This window comes from Apus apus, chromosome 25, assembly GCF_020740795.1.
Source record: "Apus apus isolate bApuApu2 chromosome 25, bApuApu2.pri.cur, whole genome shotgun sequence".
In the NCBI taxonomy this organism is placed as follows: domain Eukaryota; kingdom Metazoa; phylum Chordata; class Aves; order Apodiformes; family Apodidae; genus Apus; species Apus apus.
Window position 1 is genome coordinate 3,408,463 of NC_067306.1, and position 25,743 is coordinate 3,434,205.

General features: G+C 47.0%; 2 protein-coding genes across 2 annotated transcripts in view; both read right to left on the reverse strand.

Moving 5' to 3' along the window:
• Nucleotides 1–3,416: 3,416 nt before the first annotated feature.
• DCAF7 (DDB1 and CUL4 associated factor 7) lies at nt 3,417–20,931 on the reverse strand. The gene is made up of 7 exons (XM_051640428.1): nt 20,564–20,931; nt 13,844–14,002; nt 13,354–13,465; nt 12,209–12,327; nt 11,011–11,220; nt 10,300–10,417; nt 3,417–9,821 (listed from the first exon to the last, which is right to left on the reverse strand). The coding sequence occupies exons 1-7, from the start codon at nt 20,699–20,701 to the stop codon at nt 9,649–9,651; spliced, it is 1,029 nt and encodes a 342-aa protein (XP_051496388.1). The 5' UTR covers nt 20,702–20,931; the 3' UTR covers nt 3,417–9,648.
• A 1,211-nt stretch (nt 20,932–22,142) lies between these two features.
• KCNH6 (potassium voltage-gated channel subfamily H member 6) overlaps nt 22,143–25,743 on the reverse strand; it is a 35,249-nt gene continuing 31,648 nt past the window's right edge. The window contains exons 15-16 of the mRNA XM_051640297.1: nt 24,384–24,582; nt 22,143–23,484 (exon numbers count right to left, since the gene is read on the reverse strand). Coding sequence (XP_051496257.1) covers nt 23,197–23,484; nt 24,384–24,582 — 487 coding nt within the window. The 3' untranslated portion in view covers nt 22,143–23,196. The remainder of the gene's footprint in view (nt 23,485–24,383; nt 24,583–25,743) is intronic.

A 25,743-nucleotide genomic window follows, 5' to 3' on the forward strand; every position in this document is an offset into this window, starting at 1 on the left:
CCAGGAGCTACTGGGTTTATAGGGAGCCTGCTTGTTTTAAAGGAACTTTATAGGGACCTAATAGTTTGATGCTGTCATGCACCATGAATCAAGAACAGGAAATGCAATCCCTATTTTAGGGATGAAAAGGCATTGCACAGAGAGCCAGTGACTTGTTAAAAGTTACACAGGAAGTCTGGAGTAGCCCTTTGGGATTTAGCTCCTGGCATCATTTCCCAGGCTCTAAATGATGCCATCCTCTTACTTCCTATTGTGGTAGCACTTCCATTTTCTGCAACGTACCTGCCTGACTCAAAGAGCCTCTTCTCCTTGCCATCAGATGGATTATTTCTTCTTTCCTTCCTGCTTCCCTTCTTGTTTAGGTAGACACATCCTTCCTGGGGAGCTGAGCAGTCTCCAGGCTGAGCTTTGGGCCATGCCACAACTTTCTTACTCTGCATCTGAGACTCCACAGCCAGAGAGAGTGAAGAGGAGCAGTGAAAGGAAATAAAAATTGAAGGGGCAGAGGAGGAGAAATCCTGTAAATCTTCAAAGGCTGCATGAAAGTGTCCCACAATCTCTTCTGCAGACCTGAGAGAATCATCTCACCAATTCTGGGCAGTTTTGATTCTGCAAATGCTTTCCTGTTGTGTTCTCAGCTTTGAAAGGTGATGGAAAACTAACATCATTATCCAACGTCAGGGCAGCATGGCAGAACATTCTGGAGCTCCCAACATAAGAAGGACATGGAGCTCCTGGAGAGAGTCCAGAAGAGGCCATAGAAATGATGTGAGGGCTGGAGCAGCTCTGCTCTGGAGACAGGCTGGGAGAGTTGGGGTGTTCAGCCTGGAGAAGAGAAGGCTCCAGGGAGACCTTAGAGCACCTTCCAGTGCCTGAAGGGGCTCCAGGAAAGCTGGGGAGGGGCTTGGGACAAGGGCAGGGAGGGATGGGATGAGGGGGATGGATGAAAACTGGAAGAGGGAGATTGAGGTGAGACATGAGGAGGAAATTCTTTGCTGTGAGGGTGGTGAGAGCCTGGCCCAGGTTGCCCAGGGAAGCTGTGGCTGCCCCATCCCTGGCAGTGTTGAAGGGCAGGTTGGATGGGGCTTGGAGCAACCTGGGCTGGTGGGAGGTGTCCCTGCCCATGCAGGGGGGTTGGAACTGGATGATCTTTAAGGACAAACCCAAACCATTCCATGATTCTGTGATGATCCTGTGATGGACTGGCCAAACCTCTCCTCCCCTCCAGCAGAACACATGAGCCACCTGGAACTGCTCTACAGGAATTCCCGGAGCTCCCTCCCCAGCCCCAGGCGCAGCTGCCTCCCTGGCCTCCCTGCAGCTCAGCCGGTCTCTGTCCTCCTGCTGCCAGCGCTCCAGCAGAGGGGGCTCTGAAGCTGTCTGCTGGAAAAATAGGAGCCATTCTGCTTCTGGACTGAAGAGGAGGAGGAAGGATGTTAAAAATATTGCATGCTTTTAGATCATTACTTGCCTTGGAGCTGGCAGCCCGGGCTGTTTATAGAGCAACACTAATGAAAAAGCAGAAGATTAACTGCTCGTTACAGTGTCAGGGCTTCAAATCATCTCAGAGATCACTTTATCTCTACACCCATGGGTATTTTATTCTGTTACCATGGGGGATTTCTTTCATTTTCCAGTATTTTCAAGGCACTTGCTGATCAGTGATTAATTAGGTGGTTTTTTTTTTTTTTCAATTGCAACTGGTATCAGAGAAGTGACTTTCCCAGGGCCAGAGCACAAGAAGTCAGCCCTGCCAGATGTCAGCTGTTCCTTAATATTTACAAAAGGTGGAGATCCTTTCCTTGACTCTTTTCCTACCCATATTCCTCAGCAGGATTTTATGACACTTGTTTTGCCACCCTAACAATCCATCCCTCCTATCACCTGCCAGTTCCTGACCTTGTGCCCCAGCAGCTCCAACTTGCAGAAGTTACTTTCTTCCAAGTTTCTTTGGAGAATTCCAAAGCACAGATGCAAGGAAAGAAAATAATCTAGGAGGATGTAAATATAATTCTAGGGTAAAAGAAACAATTCTTAGAAGGAAAGCATCTTTTCCAAATAGGGATCAGTAGAACAAAGTCCATATATAGCTTAAAAACACTGTAGCATCTTTACAGGCAACTCTTTCCAATGTGGTCACAAAGCTTAATAAACTTTTATTTCAAAGCCAGTACACAAAGAATTAAGAGAGGAATCCAGTGTTTTCAGGCAAGAGGTCAGTGGAACTGGAGTTCATCTAAATACTGAAGTCATCAGTTCTGCTCACCAAGGTCAGAGGTAAAAACAAATGTCCAAGTTCTGCCACCCTGTGCCTCTCTAGGTCCTGGTTCAGCACCACTAGAGACCGAAGATAACACCCTCTAAGAAAGGTCAACCAGACACAGGAGGGACTTAGAAGCTAAATAAATGCCTAATTACTTTGTCTTCAATTTGCCTGTATTCAGAAAGCCTTAGAGACCAATTACTTGAATAATAATAAAAAAATCCCTCTTTCCTTAATCTTAACAACCAAAAACATGCAGGCAGATAATTACCATTTGTGATGTAGGGAACAAGCACAATCATATCATAGGATCATGGAATGGTTTGGGAGGGACCTTAAAGATGATCTAGATCCAACCCCCCTGCATGGGCAGGGACACCTCCCACCAGCCCAGGTTGCTCCAAGCCCCATCCAACCTGCCCTTCAACACTGCCAGGGATGGGGCAGCCACAGCTTCCCTGGGCAACCTGGGCCAGGCTCTCACCACCTTCACAGCAAAGAATTTCCTCCTCATGTCTCACCTCAATCTCCCTCTTCCAGTTTTCATCCATCCCCCTTGTCCTCTCCCTCCCTGCCCTTGTCCCAAGCCCCTCCCCAGCTTTCCTGGAGCCCCTTCAGGCACTGGAAGGTGCTCTAAGGTCTCCCTGGAGCCTTCTCCTCTCCAGGCTGAACACCCCAACTCTCCCAGCCTGGCTCCAGAGCTTCTCCAGCCCCTTGGAGCATCTCCATGGCCTCCTCTGGACTCTCCAATAGCTCCATGTCCTTCTTGCTTTGGGGGCTCCAGAACAGGACAAAAAGTTGGAAACCAAGCACTAGCACCACAATTAACACAGGGACCATGCAGTAGGTTTGCTTGAAGAAAACAAATGTGGGTGCACTTGAAATATTCACCAAGTTCTGTGGTGACTGGCTTCCTAACAATATCATTATTATTAATATTAATAACTTGAGAGCTGCTAAAATGATCAACTTTGGGTATCAGTAGGATGAGAGATGAATACACTTCACCAGTTTTGTAGAGAGAAGAGGAAATAATCTTCCTCCCTTTTACAGCCATAAACATCCCCCAGGATTCAGGAAGCCTATTTTGAAGCAGCTCCCTGCTCAACCTCCCCAGGTGCCAGGTTTTAACTCACCACACAGTGAACTGCAATCAATCTACAAATGTTCCATTTTTATTACAAAGTATGAAAGGCAGAAAATACTGTACCTAATACACAGGAGGCTGAAACTTAGAAAGAAGGTTAAAAAATTGGAATCAAACTACATAGGAAGCAGGAAATAGCATAAAAGGATGCAACGTTCCACTTTCAAGCAATTTTTTTTGTTCAGAAAATTGCCTTAAAATTTACAGTTTCAACAATATGGTTCCATGACTCAGGTGTTAAAATCCATTGTAACAAAACCTTTTGTGTTTTCTCCATAAAAAATAAAAGGAATGTGGGGACACTGCAGTTATCCATGTCAACAACATATGTGTGTTGAATAGCAGGGGACTAGGATTCCTCTAGGACAGGATAGAAGTTGCAAATCTTAATAGAGAAGGTGGAGAAAAGAAGGACAGAAGGAAAACTACTATTGCTTTAACGTATTTTAGTGAGGACAAGAAGTCAGGAATCTCGTATGGATGTTTGTACAATCATGCTACAAAGATTACACCTTCAGGAAATTACCACAAGGGGACTGTGGATGGGAAGAGCAGAAGGGAAAACACACATAAAAGTAAACATCTACTTGACTATTGGGAACAAAAATGCAACAGATTTAAATTACATTTTACACTGCTAGCAACCCAAGTCTTCAAATAATAATAATAAAAAAAGGTTCTTTTAAATAGTAGATTTCATATTTACCAGGTTGTCAAAGCAACACAGCACTTCCCAGCTGGACTAGGGCTCTTTCACTGACTGGTTCTTGCATCTCTGCCTTGGTCTGTCAAACCTGAACAGATCTTCATCCCAAAGAGAGGAGACCTGAGAGTCACACACACCTTGCAAAACAGGAAAGCAAACTCCAAGGGATGAGAGCTGGAACACGAGCTGCTCATGGCTACACTAATGTTTCAGGAAATAGCTTATTTCTTCCTTTTGTTAAGTTTTCTGAAAAGAAATAAACTCAATGAAAGCCACACCAATGATTTTTTTTGTTGTTATTTTTATGATGATGATGGAAGTTCAAGCTTGATGCTGAGGTACCAGAGGTTGCCCAAAAGGCCACTGAGATACCTGGCAGACAAAGTCACCATCTGGAGTCAGGCAGCAGCAGCAACCAAGCCCCACTAGTGCCTTTGCCTCTGGGGTCTGCCACAAATTGCTAGATGAGCATTTCAGTCACTGGCCTTTTGTTGCAACTTTAACTACTGACTTTTAGTGCTGGTGAAAGGTGCTGATGGGAAGTTCTGGAGATCTCTTCTTAAAACAAAGGAGTCAGGGGCTAAACTCCTCCCAGTATCCTCAAGGATGAGACAATTCTGACTCTTCCCAGGTAAGCAGGGGGAAATGCAGCTGCATCTCTAAGTAACCATCAGAAAGTGCTCTCTAAGTGCCATGTACAATTAATTCCCTGACTTCTCTGCAAAGATCAAGAGAAAAAGGGACATGGTTGATAGTACCTTGCTCACTCTAGGACTGGTTTTGGACACCTCCTTTTAATGTCCACTGTACAGTAAATACAGGCCTGCTCTGGAAAACTGGTCTGACAGGAGAAAGCAGGACAGGATTTAGCAGAGAGAACTTGTGTTAACTGGCAGGTGAGGCAGTGTGGGTTTGAGGTGGCTGGACCATGTCACTAAGCTGCAGTGGGAAGACTAAACCCCTCAGTACTTTGATGGAACTAACTGTGCAATCCATTGAGCCAAGAGCTGCTGTCCCTCCTTTCCAGTATGTCCTGAAAGAGTTAGAACACCACTAACCCAAGGAACTGACAAGTCCAAGTATTTAAGTCCTGTGATTTTACAGCCAGCAGCTGCAATTTTTACCCCCCTCTATCACAAAACTAAGTTATCCAAAGAATCCAGCTGTATTTTTGCACAGCCAACCTGCCACTACCACCTGCAGAGAGCAGAAAAGGATTCCCAAACACTGTCAGGTTGCTGAGCAAAGCAGAAGGGACTCTCTGGGTGACAAGCAGCCCTACAGCACTTGGGTTGGCCTCACAAGTTTGTGTCAGTGTCAGAATACAACTTCAGTTTCACAGTCACAGCACTGCCAAGTGCTCATGTTCCTGGTGCTCAGCAGAAACAGAGGAGGGGGCACTAATCCTGACAACTGTGGCCAGTTGAGGATTTCAGTGACTGTTGTATTTAACATTTTATACAAAACACAGACAAATGCCTGCCATAAAAGGGCTGAGGAAAAGATGACTCTCCCTCTAATCTTACCAAAAATATACTTGTTAAAGTGCCATCTGCAAGAGAGCAAAACAGACACACTCAGCTTTCTTCATTTATATTTCAAACAAGCACAAGAGCATCTGTGAATTCCAAGACACTGGACTCCTCCCCTCACCTAGTCTCTGGCAGGCAGTGATCTACAGTTAAGACTGATGCAGCTTTCTCATTGCAACACCAGGCAAAAATAGATCTTTTCACTATTATCCAGAACATTCAGGAGAGTAATTACAGTGAAGATTTGAAAGGATCATTAACTTTGACTTATGAGAGGCAATGCCTCCCCTGTTAAGTACATTTCAAGGTTCCATAAGGAACAACCTGTATTATCAGTCTCCTCTCGTATCATTATTTGAAACCACTGTGTTTTCCTTCTAAATAGATTGTCAAAGCACTCAAGTCCTTGCCTTTTATATCCCTGCACACAGAAGTGCAAGTCCCAGAGATGCAACCTACCAGAGCCCATTTGATTTACACAATGAAGAGTTGGCTACACACTCATTTGACACCCAACTTGTTCTCTGTAGGTTTTCACCTCCCTAGTGAGTTTGACACCATCAAGGTCTCCTCTTTGAGACCCAAGGTATTAGCAACAGGTTATCCACAGAATAGTAGGGATCTAGGCAAGGCTGGGTTTAAACACAACAGCCAAACAATAGCCTAGCATCTTGAATTCATCCACTGGAGAGCTAACACACAACTACTCAAGTAGTCAAGAGTTCTGTCCCAGAAACCAGCCTTGCCTGGACAAACAATAGCATGTGATTTGCTGCTTTGCTGTCCTCCCTGATGATCAGAACTCTCCCTCAATATCACTTCATACTCAAGGAACATGAAGCATTTGAAAGCAGCTGCTCTGCATTCTCTGTCTGTGCAGCAAGCACAAAATAATGGAGGTCAAAGTGTTTATTTCCATAAACTTTGGGAAAAAAACCCACGACTCTTCTCAGGGCTTTACACCCAACATAATTGAACATTAGGCTGGTGAGAGATGATAAAACTGCATCTTTGGATTCCCAGGCTGCAGTGAGGAGTCTCAGGGTTTTATTTCATCTTGCAAAGAAAATGAAAGCAGCAAGCAGACAGTTAGTTCCCTGCCACTGTGCCAGCAGGTGCTGGCAAAAGGGCAGCAAAGTCTTTCACTTCCTTCTCTAGATGGAAGTGCCATTTGCACTACAGAACATCTCACCCGGGAGGATTTTCATGTCTTGTCAGTCATTAACCTTTCAAGTGACTTCTTTGACAAGAAGCTATTTTAAGTAGCATTTCCCTTTTCCAAAATAGCCTCTAGTGATTCCAAATGTAATTTCATGTGAAGAATGACAACGGGTTATGCCCAAAGAAATCTGCTGGGGATCCAAAAGGTACCCCACTGGCTAAACAAACAGGGTACAGGCTTTATTTAGAATCCACTGGAGCCTACAAAATTCCTTCTCACCTGCCTTTGATGAGTTTGGAATGAGCACCCAATTCCACAAACAAACTTCAAGCAGCTTTATGGATGGAAGGACTGACATTAGACCCTCTCCAGGTTTTAACAGGATTGTTTTCCAACAGTACCAAAAGCTACCTGGTTATTCAGCCTATTAGCCCCTTCATACAAGCTCTCTTCTCATCATCTGAAGAGAAACAGATTGTATTCCTTTAGGAATAAACTACATTTCCCATTTATTACAGACTAGGGAGTCTTTTAATGCCTTCATGTTGAATTAAATGAGCTTATGGCTTTTTTTAAAGCCCAATTCTGCAGTTGCCAAAGATGCATTTTTAAGCTAAACAACCAATGCATTCATCTTTACTCCTGCCATCTACACAAGAATGAGACTTCAGAGCATAAAAGGGACCACAGAAGTACTGACAGAACAGGTAGTACCCCCCTTAGCAACACCTTTTGTAACTCAACAAAACATGACAAGCCTGAGTAGATATTTTTGAGTATCTGAAGCAGTGAAGGCCATTATATGCTAAAAAATTCCCAATTTTCACTTCATTCTAAGTATTTTCCAGTTTATGATGAAGTGTAAAAAGGGCTTACCTAAATTCCTTGGCTAACACTGCTCTGACATGTAGATCAAATGTCTGTGAACACTCTACTCTCAGTACTGCTTCTCAGAAGAAAAACTGACCTTGAAGCCAAATCAAGCTTTCTGTCACAAATCCCACAACTGAACACAGAATTTCACTGACAGAACATGAGCTTGAACTATCTTAGATTCTCTCAGCTCTCCAATATTAAAAGGAGTGATGGAATAAACCTGTCCCTTATGAATTCCTATCAAACTCACAAGGCAGTGCTTTGCTGAGCTCCACGTTGAGAAGCAGCCTGTAGAATATCTGTGTATGTCCAGAATGACAAAGCCTGTCAGATTCTGTTCTGTATTTGACAGCACTTTCAGTGTCAGCTTCACTGTTCCACAGCAATCACTGTTCCCAACTTGCCTTTCCTGCATAAACTGACAAGATCCAAGTCTGCCCATGTCCTGTGATTTATAAGGCTGCCTCCAGTTGCAGGTGAATGCTCATTAGGTGGAAACACAACTTGATAGTTTGACAATTCCATCAAAACCCAGCTCTGGTTGTCATGTCTTCATTGGGAGAGCCCTGTGGAGCATTCAGCCCAGCAGATCTCTCATCAACCAAGAGTTTTATCTTGCCTAACCACTCAGCTCTGATGGAAAAGTATTCCTGTAGAGTGATCCACCATTCCAAACAGGAACAGAAGCCCTTGGAAACATCCCCAAAAGATGTGAAGATGACAAGTGCTAAACCTTAGCCTCTTTGGCACAGCTTCTTCCCCTTGAAACCCAGGGCTCTGTGTTTTATTAGGGAACCTCTTCTTTCAGAGAAACAGCTTTCACTGGGATACTGGACCTCATCTTGCTCCTTCAACAAGACCTGACAGTGCAAAGCAAATACACTTTGGAAAGAAAATTGCTTTGCACTCCTTTCAACAACTCCCAGGAGCACAGGCCAAACACAAGGAAGCTCCAAGATACAGGCTAACCACAAAATCTCTTGCTTATATTATTTGCCAATCAAGCAAGCTCCAAAGTGTGAAACCATTTTATTTTGCTTTAGACAGTAAGTCTTCCCAGGGGAAATGGTTTGATTGGAAGTGTCAATCCCAAGTCCATTACAAACCACATTTTTTAGGAGTTATTTACCTCCTATACTATGACTATTCTGCTACCAGAACTGCAGGAGACACACAAATTCAGTTAGAATTGAAAAGTAAAAGGCCTACCATAATAACCACTGCCTCTAGCATCAGAAAAGTGTAAAGAAATTGTGCAACAAGTATTTGTACTTCACAGCACCAGAAAATTCTGCCCAGGTAACCAGGTATTGAGAGCCAAGGCAACAGTTAATTCTGGCAGGCCTTTACTGCCAGGGAGCCTGAAGTGTTCTTGTGATGTCTATCAACAAAGAGATTCTGCTTTAGGGCATATGGAAGTGGATCACATATCAAAAGTAAGAATTTAGGGAGAAAAAACCTTACTCAATAGAAAGTTAGCCCAATATATAAAAACCATACAAATGTTTCAACAGTTTGGAGGCAGCAACAACAGGAATGAGAAATATTCCTGCCAAGGTGGCTGTTTACATCAATGTCTTTTTGCCCACCTTGCTTTGTACCTGCATCTATTAAACTAGCTGGATGTGCTGCCTCAGCTGGCTGACAAACACATGGACATATTCAGCAACTTAAAAGCTTGCAAGCTTATTCATACAGTCAACAAACAAATATACAGAACTTTAACTGAGGAAAAAAAAAAAAAAAGAAGAAAACCAGAACCCAGAAGGTCCAAGAGGCTCAGCATGTCTCTGCATTTGAGAGTCTTGGAGAGACAGGAGACACCTGCCATTGATTCTTCTAACAGTTTCTTGTAACAGTAGATGCAAAGCAACAACAGATACTGGCCACTTGTGTTGTTCTTACTTTAGAGGGGAAGGGAAATGACACAGCCCTGCCTCAAGGTGGCACAAAGCAGGAATGTTACACTCTCAAGATCTCCAGGCAGTTGTTGTAGCAGATAGCTATCCAGTCTGGCTGAGTCGATGCCCACTGTACATTGTTGATTTCTCCCTCTGCTGTGTAGGCCAAGATAGGGTCCTCAATGGCACGAGGCATCTGCTGAATATCCCAGATGAGAGCCTGATGGTCATCAGCTGCACGTGGAAGAGAAAAGCAGAGGTAGAATCAAAGCCTGACAACATCTCCATACATGGCTACTAACAAGCATGCAGCCCAAGCAGCTCATTAGGATGTGGCTGCTGCAGTCCCCATGAGTATTCAAGCCAGAGATAGAATGATACAACTGTGCTCCAACAAAATAAGCTTGGATCATTATACATTATCCAGTTCAGAGCTGAAAACCAAATGATCACTGGAACTCGTATCAATTGAAAACATTTTAAAAGTAGACTGCAAAAAACTAAGGAGCACTGAGCTCACTAATTCCACATAAGAACCTTTAGCAGGTGTCTACTTCCATTAGAAATGTAGGGAAGTAATTAATAAAGGGCTTCTAAGCTGCAGGGATTCTTTAGCAAAAGGCAGGCAGAGAACTGCATAAACTACTGGAGGGAGAGGATTTTGCAGATGCAGTGAAAGACTCCCAGGGATTCACCAAGGGATCACACTTACCTGCTGTACAAATGTGGCAGGAAGAATGAGGTGCCCAAGCAATTCCATTTACACATGCTCTGTGGTTGTTTAACCTGGCAACAGGAGTGCAGGGAACCCTGACATCTAGAATAACAACCTTCAGAAACAAAAAAACAACTATATTAACAGCTGGCATTTTTTTGTTTCTTCAGAAAACCAAGACTTTTTAGCCAGGGCTATAAAAACAGCCCTTTCCTGAAGGATGGGGTTGGCAAGCAAGCACTGCTCTCAGAGAAGAGCTTCCAGCTTGTTAGTGTGTCTCAAGAGGAGTCAGACCTCACAGGGAGGGCCTGGGAGTTATGCAGAAGAGCAAATGAATTATGCTTCCCTGAAGCAGCACAGGTGACAAATGAAGATGTGCTGCCTTGGCTGCTGCTGGGCTGAGAAAGAACAAAGTGAGCAAAACACTTGCAGCTCAGTTGATGTGAAAACTACTGCTCTGCTGGCTCACAGACCCCTCTTAAAAACCAGATGAAATACATACAAGCCATGAGGATCTTCAAGTTTACAATGTCAAAGTTATTACTTTAACTCCTGCTGAAATTGATGCACTAAGAATTGGTTCTGAATGATACCCCAGGTACTGACACTGCCCTTTACTTTAAAGGACTGCTTCCTAATTACTACCAAAACACCTCCCAGAAAAATCAGACCCACTAGCACCTTCAGGAGAGGAGCCACCACCCTCACCTCCATGCCATCCATGGCCATTGTAGCAAGATAGTTGGGATCCTGCTTATTCCAGCAGAGACGGAGCAGGGGGTGGTGCTGGGGGTCCTCATAAATGATGGTGCTGTGCTCCAGGTGCCGAAGATCAAACATCCTCACTGAGCCATCTGCTCCAACTGAAGCAAACATGTCTCTGCCCCCACCTGCACGGCTGAAGGCGATGTCGTACACCTGCTCAGCAAGAGGGCAGGAAAACAGCACCTTAACTCAGGGAGAACACACTGCCTCCTAATTAGCAGCAACAAGGATTTCCCACGGGCACAGCAGAGCTATGTGGGACACGTTCTGGCAAATATTTAATGTTCCTGACAAGTTTTTAGTGATCACACTTGACAAAAGGAAGGGAAAAGACTTGGAAGAGTTGTGTCATTATAGGGTCATTCACCAAAATTCAACATATCAATTACCCAGGCTCAGATTTTTTTAATGTTAATTGCTGAGGAGTAATTTAATGTTAAAATGAAAGAATCCTCTGAGTTGTTTATTGCCTCTCATATGCAGTTGATTTCAATTCCATTTTGATGTTTTACCTCATTTTTCTAAAATATTTATGAATCCCAGACTGGTTTGGGTTGGAAGGGACCTTAAAGATCATCTTGATCCAACCCCCTACATGGGCAGGGACACCTCCCACCAGCCCAGGTTGCTCCAAGCCCCATCCAACCTGCCCTTCAACACTGCCAGGGATGGGGCAGCCACAGCTTCCCTGGGCAACCTGTTCCAGGCTCTCACCAGAGCATAACCTAGTGAAACAAACTTCTTTTCAAGTCCAGATTCTATGATGAGTAAACAGAGCACTTTCTGGAGCCAATAGCAGTTTCAGTCAGACACTGGAACAGTCTCCCAGGGGAAATGGTAGATTCTCCTCCATTGGATAGTTTGAAGACTCAGCTTGACAGGGTGCTGGGCCATCTTATTTAGACAATATATTACCTAGAAAGGCTGGACCAGATGATCCTTGAGATCACTCACTTCCAACCTGGCATTCTAAACTAGTACAGCTTTAGTTTGGTCCTCAGAGCTGCGTATCTTCATCTTGGATAAATTATCTTTTTGGACCATCAGATTATTCAAGAAAAAGGGGGAAAACCAGGGAAGTTCTGTTCTTTTCCTACCTCTTAAAAATATAAAAAAGTAAACAATCAAAAAAAGCCATCACCTCTTTGTCATGTGCAATAAGCTGTGTCTTCACGTGACCAGAGACCAGATTGACTCTTCCCAGAACCTGTCCTGTCTCCAGACCCCAAATAGTGCAGGTTGTGTCAATACTTGAGGTACCTGAAACAAAAACAACCTCTGTTACCAAGATTAATATTCTCACAAATTATTTAATCACTCACTGGAATGATGTAATCTCCAACATCTACAGATCAAAATAGCTCCAAGAACAGCACACAATTTAAATCAAGAATGTCAAACAGCCAACAACCTACCATGCATTTCAATGACCCAAACCTTTTAGCTGCAGAAATAGTCTTCCACACAGGAATCAAGTGTAAATAGCTCATGTCTACTTCAATTTATTCAGCAGCCTGATGCAATGCTGAGATGAACTTTCCCATCCTGTAAGTCTCCTGTGCATGTCAAAACCCAAATTCAATCATAGTGTTGCAATAGTACATTATTATTATTATCATTATTATTAACCAATTGTTTCTGTGGGGCTAGCAATAAAGCTCTTAAGAGATGAGAGATGCAACACACAAAAAATAAATCATGTAGTAAATAATGACTAAGACATTATCACTGTTAATCTCCGGGCAAATCCCCCTGACACCAATGGCTGTACTCTCCTGGGAAACAAGCCTGCTGGATCACCCATCTTGGATTCACAATTTGTCCCAAAGGCTGTAATTAAACCTTAAGCATCCAGCCCCCTCCTCCAGCTGAATTAAAGCTGCTGAAATGGCTTCACTAGAAAAAAAGCTTGATACATGGTCCTCTATCCACACCACAACAAGCTGAAGTCAGTCACAGGAGTTGATGCAGATCATTGCTCAGCACTACACAGCAGCTCAGCAGCCCTAAAGACTCAGACTCCCTGTCTGCAAATCAGGAACATCCCCAGTGCAACTGGAAAGACCCATTCTGTACTGGTCAGGGCACCTTTCCATGCAACAAAGTCTCCATAAGCTGCTCCAATTTTTTTTTATTTGCAACCTAAAATGGCAGCTTGTGATGTAGAAGCTTCTCCACTGCTTTGTTATCTGATGAACCAGTGGACAGGCAGTGAGAGTCCAGATTTCAGACTAAATTCAAAAGTCTTTTCCATGCCAAAAACATGTAGCATTTTGTCAGTCTCACCTAGAAGGTAAGGATCCACTTCATTCCAGTCAAAGGATGTTAGTGGAGCACAGAAATCAGAGTTCTTGTTATTGTTCAGCAAACACTCCAGCCTGGTCTCTGTTTCACCCACCTTGAAAAAAGTGAAACATCTGACTTAAAAAGCAACATCACACAACTTGTTCCACAACAAAAGGTGTTAATCCTGAGCTGCTTTCCTCTCAGTTTTACATCCTAAATCTCTGGAAAACACAATCACCATCTCTAGCTTCAACAAGGTGATTAAAACAGCAACCACCACTGCTCCTCCTACAGCCACCATGTCCAGACATGCCATTGCAGTAAAGAAAACAAATTATCAAGTGCTCTGACTAGATGTGATGCCTTAACCTCCACGCTGGAGGAAGGGCAAGACACCCAGAAAGCAAAAGAACTCACTTCAAAAAAGTCTGATCAATATGCAGCACAGTTAGTATGATGGTTTCTCTTGTTCTAGGGAGGATTAACTCACCCTCCAGACTCGCAGGTAGTCCCCACTGGTTGCCAGCAGGTCTGGATACACTCCCTTGGTGTCTGGGATCCACATAAGCTTTGTGGTAGGGTAGGGGTGATCAAAGGTGTTCCTGCAAATGAACTCTGAACTCTCCTCATCCAAACCAACAAGCTGTACCTGTAAGAAGCCATATTGAAACGAGAGCATGTTATCAGAATACTAATTTATAATGACAACATTAAGACTGGGTGTGTTTCAGAAGGTCACCTCCCACAGCCTCAAGGACAGTTGACCATCACGTCAATAGAATGAGAAACCACCAAAGCTTTGCTCTCTAGCTGGGCCATGTGAGCAAAGCGAAGGATACACAATCACCACAGTGCTGCACTTTAAAAGATGGCCTCAAATGAATCAAAATCCAATGCTAAAGGATTGACCCTTGTCTTCTTCTCCACACTGCACAGCCTGGTTTAAAAATCGCAGACTTGAACTGCACAAACACTTTTCCAACTCATCTCTAACTGCACTGATGCTGACCATGTAATCTTCAGAGAGCAGGACAAGCTGTGGTTTGCACCACAACCACCCACAACGAATGCCCCTATCATGGGGTTCTTGGCCCTGCAGATTGTGACAGACCATGCTGGCCAGCCATCAAACTGTTCCCAGCAGCACAGACTGAAACATTCCATGATGACTGGATGGAATTGAGATGCAGATTAACCACATCCCAGGGAAAGTAAAACAGAATTCAAACTTATTTTTTTTAAAAAAAAGAATTAGGAAGCTAAAATATTTACATATATTCAAATATTTTGTGTGAAAGGACCAAGAAAGCAGGTCTGCTGAAAGATTCTGGGTAAGTGAATTCCAAATTAGGGGTTTTTTTGGCCACTAATGTAACAGTGGGAAGGGCTAACTCACTCAGTTGTGAGCATGATGCAAGACAGAGCAAACAAGAAACTATCTCCACATAGCTTGCTCATGACAACACCTCAATAATGCTTCAAGTTCCAGACATGATGTTATTACAAAAATATTGACATGTCAGAAAGTGCTCAGTGAACAATATGGTGCTGGGAGGAGGTGTTTAACTGAGCAGTGACTGCAGGACCTAAACAGGATGAAAGCCCCACTGTGTTAAATGCTGTTCAAACACAAACCTCAGTGGGGACAACTCAGTGTAATTCATTTGTAAACTGCTCCCAGCAGGAACTTCCTAGTACTTTCCATACAGCAGCTCCCTCTCCTCCTGGAAACAGTGGCTTAATGGACTTTTTCTAAGATGTTCATCTAGAAAAATCCTAAATATTCTGGGATAAGCAATTTGGTTAATAAACTACACATTTAAACTAGATCAGAAACCTACTGTATATTTTTCCCACATAACAGAAAAACAACACATGCTTCACTGGATCTTAAACTGTAACATGAACAGTTAAAGAGTCCATTAAGAGATGCTCCTAACAAATGCAGACCTTGCCCACTGCCACAAAAGATCCATCCTTTCCACCAACAAACCCTACAAGGCACATCCAAGTATGGGTTTAAATACTGTGTATTTGTCTGCCTTGCACTCTTTATTCCAGCCACTCATTCCACTTCACACTCCAGCATGAATCAGTCAAGCATCTATCTCTCAGTCTTCTGAAGTGATTGACAAACAGCTTCTAACTCCTTTAGGGATCAGAAATACTAAGCGGATTTTACAAAGAGAGCAAATTGTCCTTGGTGACAGAAAATCTTGTGGCAAGGTCAGGATCAGAAGACAAATGACCTCTAATCATTTCTCCTCCTTTGCTAATGCTGTTTTCAGTGAATTAAGCCTACACAAAGCAATCAACACAATCACAACCAGAAGCAAATCTCCAACAGCAAAGAAGCCTGACTGACATATTCCTGCACTGCATATTCATGTTTAACCCTCCTCAGGGCTGAAGAAAAAGCAAGGATGGTGTAGCAGCCTAATATGTTTGTGATCTTTGCCATTTTTAGGTGCAGGGCAGGTCAGAGAACAAGAACTGCAGCAGCAAACCCAGAGATCCTGGTGACTGCTGAAGATCAGGTGTGTGACACTGACAGTCAGAGCTGGCAGCAGCCTCTGGGAACTGAGTAGGGGACACTGGTCTGCCCGGAGACACCAGCAGGAGCAGCAAATACTGCTTGAGAAGCTCTGTTCTTTCCTAGCTCAGCATATCCCACGGTGTGACTCTTCTGACTTGCTCACATACGGGGATTACAGCATCTCTCTATGTGCAGGCTGAGCACAAGGAGATGGAAGACAGAATTATTTTCAGGGTGCTGATTATATTTGAGCCCTGTCCCTCCTTCCAGCAAGTGAGGCAGGATTTGCTGCCATCAGCTACAGCACCAAGGGGTGCCTGAACAGGTTGCCCAGGGAAGCTGTGGCTGCCCCATCCCTGGCAGTGTTGAAGGGCAGGTTGGATGGGGCTTGGAGCAACCTGGGCTGGTGGGAGGTGTCCCTGCCCATGCAGGGTGTTTGGATCCTGATGATCTTTAAGGTCCCTTCCAACTCAAACCATTCTATGATTTCAAGTCCAGCAGCCCAGGTAAGACTGAGGTGATGCCAGCAGGGGAGTAATGTCAGTCAGGACACAAACTGAACCATTCTACATCTACTTCTAACTCATTCCAGTGGGCAAATGAAGGACCAGTGTGTTCCATCTCCATTAGTTTTGCAATTATGTTACATCAGTAGGGAGGAATGCTAAATAATTATTTGTTTCTCCAATAGATCAAGATAGGCTAAAATTGGATGTGGATTTTCCTATCACAATCCAAGCTTTTATCAAAGTAATTAATTGCAACAATACAGCTGAATAAAGTGGTGCCTTTAATTAGCATTCCTTAACTCCTAAAAAAAATTCAGCTCTCCCATACGATCCAAAAGAATTAGACATAGAATTAAATGATGCAGAATTTGGGAACAGCTTCCTTCTTTTTCTTGCATGGCTTAAGGAAAAGTGAAATAAGTTCACAGTACTTTTTTTTTAAAAAAACACTATATCCCTTTAATTAACAACTCCTAAGAACAACATTTCACCATTATTTTCAGGTCACACACAATCAGAAAGATCTCACTGCACCACTTATCTTCAACAAGCAATCCATTTTCCTTTGCAACTCTAAACCTCACAGTAAATTGACCCTCTGGTAGAACAACCCCCCTGAATGTTCTCTGAGTTGAGGCTCTGTTCAGGAGAAGGTGGCAGCCTGGGAAGCACGTGGCCAGAACCTGTCAGGCTGTCCCAGAGATGGGAGCAGTGCACAGCATCACTCTCTAAAACTGGACACCAGGTGTGTCTTGCAGATAGATCCCAAATTCAGCCTTTCCTGATGTTCTCCACAGATCATTTCTGATCCATGAAGCCAGTCAGGAGCCTGCAGAACAGTGAGACTAATGAACACCTCCATTCCCTCCCATTACACCAGTGATCAGCAAGACTGTATCGAGGCTGGCAGCAGTTTCCTGACCCAAGAAGTTCAGGAAACATTACCCCAAACAACTGTAGTAAGTCATTGGTGGGGACCCCATCCCTGAAGACATTCAAGGTCAGGCTTGATGGGGCTCTGAGCAACCTGGTCTAGCTGGGAGATGTCCCTGCTTATTGTAGGGGGGTTGGACTAGGTGACCTGTACAGGTCCCTTCCAACCAAAGACATTCCACCATCTCTCTTGGAGCAATTATTTGATCTGCAAAGGTGCTGAAACAAAACTCCTTTGGGCTTCCAACAGTTGTTGGCAATGAGCTTCCTGGTGTGTTACACAGCTGGTTAACGTGGGGGCTGAGAGGTGAGGAGAGCCTGGGAACTGGGGATGGCAGTAAATTAGGGCCTGGCAGTCAATAGATTTGAGTTCCCCACAAAACTGAGGTGCAAGCAGCCATTTGATATATGTAACTCATCAGTACTTCAAGCTCTGGTAACTACTACAGACAAAAAAAAATATCACAGAGACAAATCAGACAAGAATCTCTCCCTTTCTCTCACTGTAATTTGTTCTGCTGCAACCAGCACTTGGTGCAGTCAGTCTTTTTAAAAGCACCTTTTTAAAAGCAACTCTAAATCAGAAGAGTAATAAGGAAAAGGTTTATTCAGCTATTTGGTTAGAATTTAAAAAAGCTAGAATTGCCATCCACCAACTTTATTTTTTTTTTTTTTAAATATGTTAAGGGTAAGGAAGAAAGCCAGTTATTGGGAACAAACAGTTGCAACATCAGGAACAGAAATGTTTGGAGTTTGTCAGAAATCTCTGAAGATTATGAGTGCAGAGAGGAAGTTGAAATGAAAATGTGTTTTCATTATCCTTTTAATTAGTACCAACTATACCTGTAAGTGTATTTTGATGTCAGAAGCTGGCAACAGAGAATATCTCATCTGTGAAGGGCAAGTTATGGAGGAGGACAAAACTTTCACACATGCCCTGTCAAAATCTTGAATTTCTGCTTGCCCCACAAGTCAGGCTATAAAACCAACTGCTCCAGACCCTTTTGAGCACAATGGTTTGGGATACTTAAACAGGACAACTTCAGTTCTTTCCCTTTGTTCCTCTAGTTATATTACTTGAATGGACAGAAGCTGGAGCTGAACTAGTGTGCCCCTAGCACACCTCTGTCCAAGAATTCCCAATCTGGAGCATGAAGCTATTCCCAGAGTGTTTCAGTACCCTCTAAAACACTCAGCAAAGCTGTGAGAGCCCCAGTAAGATGCCATAAAGACAGTGCAGATGAAACTCCACTCCCAACCTTGTCCTGGTGCCCAAAGTAAAGGAGACAGCACTGTTAGGGTGATGAGGAACAGGTTGCCCAGAGAGGCTGTGGATGCCCCCTCCCTGGAGGTGCTCAAGGCCAGGCTGGACAGGGCTTTGTGCAGCCTGGTCTGGTGGGAGGTGTCCCTGCTCATAGCAGGGGTTTGGAACTAGATGATCTTCCAGGTTCCTTCCAACCCAAACCATCCTAAACACTCTGAGCCATAACAACACTTGCAGCTACCCCAGACGGCTCTCTGGAAACTGCTTTCCTACAGAGGAAGGCTGTCCTGGAAGCACCACAAAAAGCACCCAACAAGAAAACCACAACTCCCCTCCACCACCACTCTTGGAAATACCAGAGACACAGCAAAACCACTCAGCAAAGTCTTTTTGTTTCACTGCATTTGTTGTACAAGTTGAATTTTTAATTATACAACGTCTTTATTTCTATAGCAGCAGCACCCAGACTGGTATCTCATGCTCCTACAATTAGTTTCCAGCTCTTTGCACCACAGAGATCTCACAGCATGTGGTGCTTATACGGGCTGAAGTCAAGAGAATAGTTATTCCTGAAGCTCAGGTCAGGAGATGCCCTGGGGAATATTTACAGACAGCAGTTAACTCACACAGTCCTACATGATTTCTGTCTGCAACAACGGTGAGTGTAAAGGGTAGAGAAGAGAGGGGTTGACTCAACTGCTTTACACTTAAAACCTGAACTGATCACACTGTAATTGAGAGCAACCCCAGGGAATGGTCCAGACTTTGAAGGAAGTAAAGTAACTTAAATGCACATCCCCTTATTAACCAACTCTGCCACCTCTAACACATTTGTTATTTTAGCTTCTCAGAGTACAGATTACAGAAACATTTCCAAGTTGTTTTTTAAACACATGAAAAGCTTTCAAGCTCGGGGACCTGCCCTTCCCCAGCTGCACTCCCAGAACCACAGCAATGCTCACCAGCCTGGGAAACGACTCACACAGAGCCAACTCACACCTGCTGAACTACAAAGTGCTCAGGAGAAGCGTCATCTCCAGGACTGCTGCAAGTGCAGGAGCTTAACCACTGCAAGAGATGCCACCCCTGCCTTACCAGCACTCCCCCTCATCACATCCTTGCACAAAGCCCAATTCCAACACCACCTTTCTGACATTCTTTTCCACAATCCCTTTTAAACAGCCTGACAAAGCTGCCAGGCACACACACTATAAACACACAAAGCTGTGTCTGCAAACCCTTAGCTTCACACGGAATTCAGGATGCTCTGTAGCTACACCCATTTCCTTCTCTCTCTTCCAATTACATGAGTTCACTGTATCAGACAAACACGTTAAAGTCTGCTCTGAACTGACTGCACAAGAGTTTGGAGAGGTGAACACATGGTCTCCAGCACCAGTGTGAAGTTCTCTGCTCACACCTGGCAGGGAAGCACTGAAGATACATTTTCAGGCCTTGTTACACCCTTGTTCTCAGTGAAAAGGAAAGGTACTGAGAAATCACTGACAGTGGTTTCTAGACTTACGAAAGAAGTTATTACACAAGTTCTCCCCAGCAAGAAAGTCTGATACGAATGACACATTTCTAACAATCTCCAACAGCCTGTACACACACAAGCTTTAGCCCTGACCGTAACACTTCCCTCTTGCTGAGAAAAGGCCAGGTATGCCGAAGCCACAGCCCCTTCCTGGCTGAGGAGCAGCCAGCAGCACCCACGGCTCTTCCCTCCTCCAACCCCCCAGCCTGCCAGCAGCTGAGGGAGGACACCAGAGTCCAGGCCGGCATCCTGCACTGGAGGGGAACACCTGCAGGCTCCGCAGAGCTCCCAGTGCCACGGCTGGAAGGTTCCCTCCAGCCCCACCGACCGCGGGGGCTGTGTCCGCTGCTGGGGAGCCGCAGGAACCAGCGGGGGTGAAGAGGCCGGGCTCCCTCCTCCCCTCGGCTCTGCCCCGGCCCCGCCGCTCCCACCTTGTTGTTATACTCCTCCACGAAGCTGCCCAGCGCCAGGCGGAACCGCTTGTCTGGCCGGACGCTCCAGTTCATGGCGTACACGGTCCAAGGCGCCTCATATTTGTAGATCTCCTTCCGCTTCCCATGCAGCGACATGGCTCGGCCGAGAGGGCCGCGGGCAGCGGCGGGGCGGAGGGGGGCGGCCCGGAGGGGGCCCGGGCTGGCGGCGGAGGGGGGCGATGGGCCTGGCCGGAGGGAGCGGGACGGCGGAGAGGGCCGGGAGAGGCAAGCAGCGAGGCCGGGGAGGCGGCGGTGCGCGGGGGAGGCCGCGGGAGCCGGGCGCGGAGCCCAGCGGCACCGGGAGCAGCGCGGAGGCCGAGGGGGCTTCGGGCCCTCACACAACGGGAACGGAAGGCACGCGGGGAGCCCCGCCCGCTGCGTGCTGATTGGCTAAGCGGCCTGTCGCTTCAGAGCCTCGGGCACCCATTGGGTGGTTGACCCGTCCGTCTGGCGCTGTCCGGGCTCCTATTGGTGGCTTTGCCCTTCATTCCGAACGGACGCTGGGAGAACCTACCTTGCGGTTGGCCCCGCCCCGGAGGGCGGCCGCGCTGCTTCTCGACATCTCATTGGCTCCTGGGGGTCGCAGTGGCTGGGGGCGGGATCTTCAGCCCTTCCTGGCAAGCCATTGGCTGGGAGCGGTGTCAGTCACGTCACCCCGAGGCGGGCGGGGGCTCTTGGGGCTCTCTCCGAAACCCCGGGTTCGAGTCCCGCCTCCGCTCAGTGGCCGGTGGGGCCGGCGTGTCTATAATTAGGGGAAGCTTAATTATGGGGTTTTATTTTTGGTAGCACGCGGCAGCACTGGGGAGTGCCCGGTGCTTTATCCCAGGAAGGAGCCTGGGCGGGCACCGGCTTCCCTGGGAGCTCCTGCATGGAGCAGGGCAGGCTGAGGTATAGGATGTGCAAGTGTTGTCCTGGCTGCTGCTGAGCTCGTTCGAGGTGTAAGCAGTCACTTTGTGGGGCTGGTTTTGGCCCCTGTGCTGCCCCATGGAGTGAGACTGGCTGGGGAGAGGCAGGTTTCACCTCCTGAAGAGGGGCAGAGGGTCTGTCCTCACCTCTCACGAGCCGTATGGGATCGGTGATGGGTGATCCGGGGTCCATCCCTCCCGAAGGATCAGTCCCATTTGGACAGGATCCATGTCTCCTTCAGCAAGAGATGCAGGATGGGCTTTAGGTATCGCTGTGCTCCCCTGAAGTCCTGCTTGCTGCAAGGAATCTTGGTGTAATCTTTGCCTGAGGTGTCTGAGAGGCCATTTCTTAGACGCAGGGGAGCAGCAGCAGGCTGAGCTTGTGGAAAAGCTTCTTCAAATTGCTCCTGACCCTGAACTGCATCCTTTTTTGGAAGGAATTGCTCCATAAAGGCCCCCCAAGCCTCATCCTTGACCTGTAAGACCTGCATGTGGGCTCTGCTAGCCACACACTCCCTGCCTGAAGCAGCGGGGCTTTGACCAGAGGCTTTTCAGGGGTCTTTGCAACCTTTGTACTGCCAGGGATGAACTTGTGGTGCTCCCAACAAACACAGCTGTAATCCACGTTAGGTGCCAAAAACATCTTTATTAGCAAAGTGTGCACTAAAACTCCAGAGAAAGAGATGCTCACAGTTTTACTACTCTCAAAGGGGGCTCGATACATTACTTGAGCAGGTGGCCTAGGACTGTCACAGCATCTAACTCAGTGGCAGGTGGCAGTGCTAAGTGGGCTTCTCCTATGGGGGTGCTGGGGGAGCCTGCCAGGGAAAGGGCTGGGGAGGAGGAAGCATCTATCAAACCTTTTATCAAAAGAGAGAAGCTGGGAGGAAGGGCTGGAGATGAGGTGTCTGGGGCTTTTCAGCTTTCTGGGATTGTGCTTTTGAGTTTTGTGCTTTATGCCCAGGCCGGTGACCAGTTGGGTTTCTCAGGGGAGTGGTGGGATGTGTGCTGGGGTTTGCAGGGTGCCATCAGCCTTGCTGGAGAAGTCAGTGCCCTAGGACTCGTGCTGAAGCATGCTGAAGTGGCAGGAACTGTTGGCCCTTAGTTTCTCAGTGGCAGTCAAGTAGGACAAGGATAACTTCTGTCCTCTGTCCTTGTGCTGGGCTTCCCACCTGCAGCTCCCCCCAACCCTGGTGCTGCACTGTGGAGATCTCCTGCTCCTTTGGTGACACCCCTTTCTGAAATGCTCCTCTGTGCTAAGCCCAGTACCAACACAATGGTCCCTGCTCCAAAGAGCTGGCAACAAAGTGGCCTCGCAGCGAAGAGCTGTGGATTTGTTCTCCTCCGGTCCCTGTGGCTTGTGCCGTTCCCGAGAGGAAGCCTTGGCAAGGAAGAGGAGGTGGGTCCTGTTTGCCTGTGCCAGCTTGTTGGTGGCCACAAGAAAGAATTGCTCTGGGTTGACTATAATGTGCAAATGGAATCTACTCTATGGGAACGGCTGGAAAACGTTGACCTTGGAAGCCAGTCACTCTATGCTTCCTTTCACGGCGGCAGAAGACAGCTACAAATTATACCCCTGAGCCAGTGGCACTGTCCTCTTGTTTTACCCTTGCAGTCAAAATCAACATCAACTGACCAGGCTTGCAGTTGAGGTTCCTCTTGACTTGCTTCTCAGTCCCCACGTCTCTAACTTCCAGGAAGCAGTGGGTCAGAGAGGTGTCTCTGAATGTCCTGGTGCTCGGAAGATGCCTCCAAGTGCTCAGGGAGGGAAGGGAAACGAGAGCCCCGGAAGAGTCCCTGGGGATTTGGTGCCGTTTGGTGGGGAGGCTCTGGGTTCAGGAGAAGTGGGGAATGGTGCTCCTGCTCAGAGTAGACTGTCATGGTTTCATCAGATGCCACAGCGTGGTGCATCCCGCTCGACGAGGAATCCCTGGATTTCAAGTGGAACTTTTCCATCTCCGTGTAGCTGGGGCTCTGGTGGGAAAGGAGGAACCAGGTGGGTTATGGCAAAAGCAAAACAAAGTAGCCACCCTTTCTCCTCACCCCATCAGGCTCCAAACCCCAAAATGTTGTCTTTTGCCTAAGGCAGCCTCAGAGGAGAGGAACTCTGCTCCCTCCTGATGGATCAATGAGACCCCACCTGGAGTGCTGTGTCCAGTTCTGGGCTCTCCAGTTGAAGAGGGACAGGGATTTACCTGGGAGAGTCAAACTGAGGCTACAAGGATGATTAAGGGATGGGAACACGTGTCTGACGAGGAAAGGCTGAGGGACCTGGGGCTGTTTAGTCTAGAGAGGAGAAGACTGAGAGGGGATCTTGTTAATGTCTATAAATATCTGCAGGGTGGGTGTCAAGAAGAGGGGGCCAGTCCCTTTTCAGTGGTGCCCAGTGGTACGACAAGGGGCAATGGATGCAAACTGGAACACAGGGAAGTTCCACCTCAACATGAGGAAAAACTACTTTACTGTGAGGGTGACAGAGCCCTGGGACAGGCTGTCCAGAGAGACTGTGGAGCCTCCTTCTCTGGAGACTTTCAAGACCCATCTGGAGGTGCTCCTGTGTGACCTGCTCTAGATTCTGCTCTGGTGATTCTGAGGCTGGACTTGATGATCTCCAGAGGACCCTTCCAACCCCTACCATTCGGTGATTCTGTGACGACCTGGTAGCTCTGGAGATGGCAGGCTGTGCTCCAAAATGAGCAACACCTGCGGCAGAAGCATCTCTAGGTAGATCTGCTCCTATTCCAAGACCCCTGGGCTTAACCTGGACCCACACACTTGCAGGGAGGCTGGAGGGAACTTCTGGCTCTCCAGGACCCATCTGCTCAGGCCAGTAGGCAGCTCGGCCAGCGCTGAGCCAGGAGGGGTGTCCTTACCTGCTCCAGGGCTGTCATCTCCTCGTCCTCCAGGGCTGCGCAGGGCGCGAGCGGCTCCAGGCTCCGCGGGAGGATCCCGTACATGGCCAGGTTGTGGGAGGAGGGGGAGATGGGGCTGTAGGCGGGTGGCACTTGGGACAGCTGGCGCTGCAGGAGCTGCAGGATTATATTAATGTCTGACGACATCCTGGACTCCAGCCTGGGGACAGAGCAGCCCGGCGTTAGCACCGCCCGTCCCGCTGCATCCCACGGGAGCCAGACCCGCCGGGCTGGGCCGGGAGGAGCTGCCAGCTCAGCTGCCCCTGGAGGGGATGATGGTTTTTGCCCAGGGCTGCTTGGCGAGGTTTGGGTTTTGTTTTCTTTTTTTTTTTTTTAGCAGAGCTTCAAAGCAGAGGGATCAAACCTGCCCCCTTCTCTCTCCTGCCGCGCTCAATCCGTCCCCTGCCCAGTTATGCGTGGAGCCAAACTGGGATCTGGAGCGGGGAAGGGAACGGAGCTAAAACTACCCCGAGGGGGATAAAAATTGCAATGGTTAGTTTTAATCTGGATCAATTCTCCAGGCCAGCTGCCTGGGCTGGCAGATGGGAGCGAGGCAGGTTGGTGCCAACCGTTTTTAACTGAGGAGTAGAAGGAAATGGAAGAGTAGAATAAATCCCTTCCTTCTGCCTCGTCCTGGGCTGAAATGAGCAGCTCCAGGAGCAGGCACAGACCCCTCAGCCTCAGGCAATGGTCCTGGCAGCAGGTGCAGAGAGATCCAGGCCGTGCTGCTGGGGATGGCACGTTGGGGGGACACTGGAATTCTTGTGTGGGCTCTGGGGTGAAGTGACATGAAGTGGGTTGGACAAGCAGCCACTGGCTTGGGTGCTGCCTGGGGCCTTGAAACCTGCATTTCTGGTGGGGGCTCTTCCTTCTCATTCACAAGTAATGTGGGTTTTTTTTTCTTATTTGGAGGGCAACCCTGTGCACCAGGCTCCTTTGCTCGAGTAAGGGGATGTTTGCAGCTCTTTGCAACAGGAAGAGGAGGCCCTCAAAAGGCTCAGGTCGTGAGCTCCTGGGTGGTTTCATGTCTGTGTTTCATGAGTTTGGAGGCAGTGGCAAAGTGGCAGATCCCCGGGGGGGTGGGACAGTGGCAGACGAGGGGCTGGGCTGCAACCAGGGCCAGGACCTGCAGTTTGAGAAGCTGCTGCATTTGCAAAGGGCTCCCACCATCTCCCCAAGGAACATAGTGTCCCAGGGTGTCAGGAGCTGGCATCTGCTGCACACAGAGCCCAATGCAGCCACCCTTAGAGAGCAGGAGAAGGTGATGGCCCAGAGCCCCCCTGGGTGCTCTCCAACCCTATGTCCTGGGGGACCTTCTCAC

Coding starts and splice junctions, on each gene's coding strand:
- DCAF7 (XM_051640428.1), bottom strand. CDS start 20,701: ATGTCGCTGCATGGGAAGCGGAAGGAGATCTACAAATATGAGGCGCCT. Junction 14,003..20,563: donor TGGAGGAGTATAACAACAAG/GTGGGAGCGGCG, acceptor GGCTTCTTACAG/GTACAGCTTGTTGGTTTGGA. Junction 10,418..11,010: donor TGGCCATGGATGGCATGGAG/GTGAGGGTGGTG, acceptor TTGTTTCTGAAG/GTTGTTATTCTAGATGTCAG.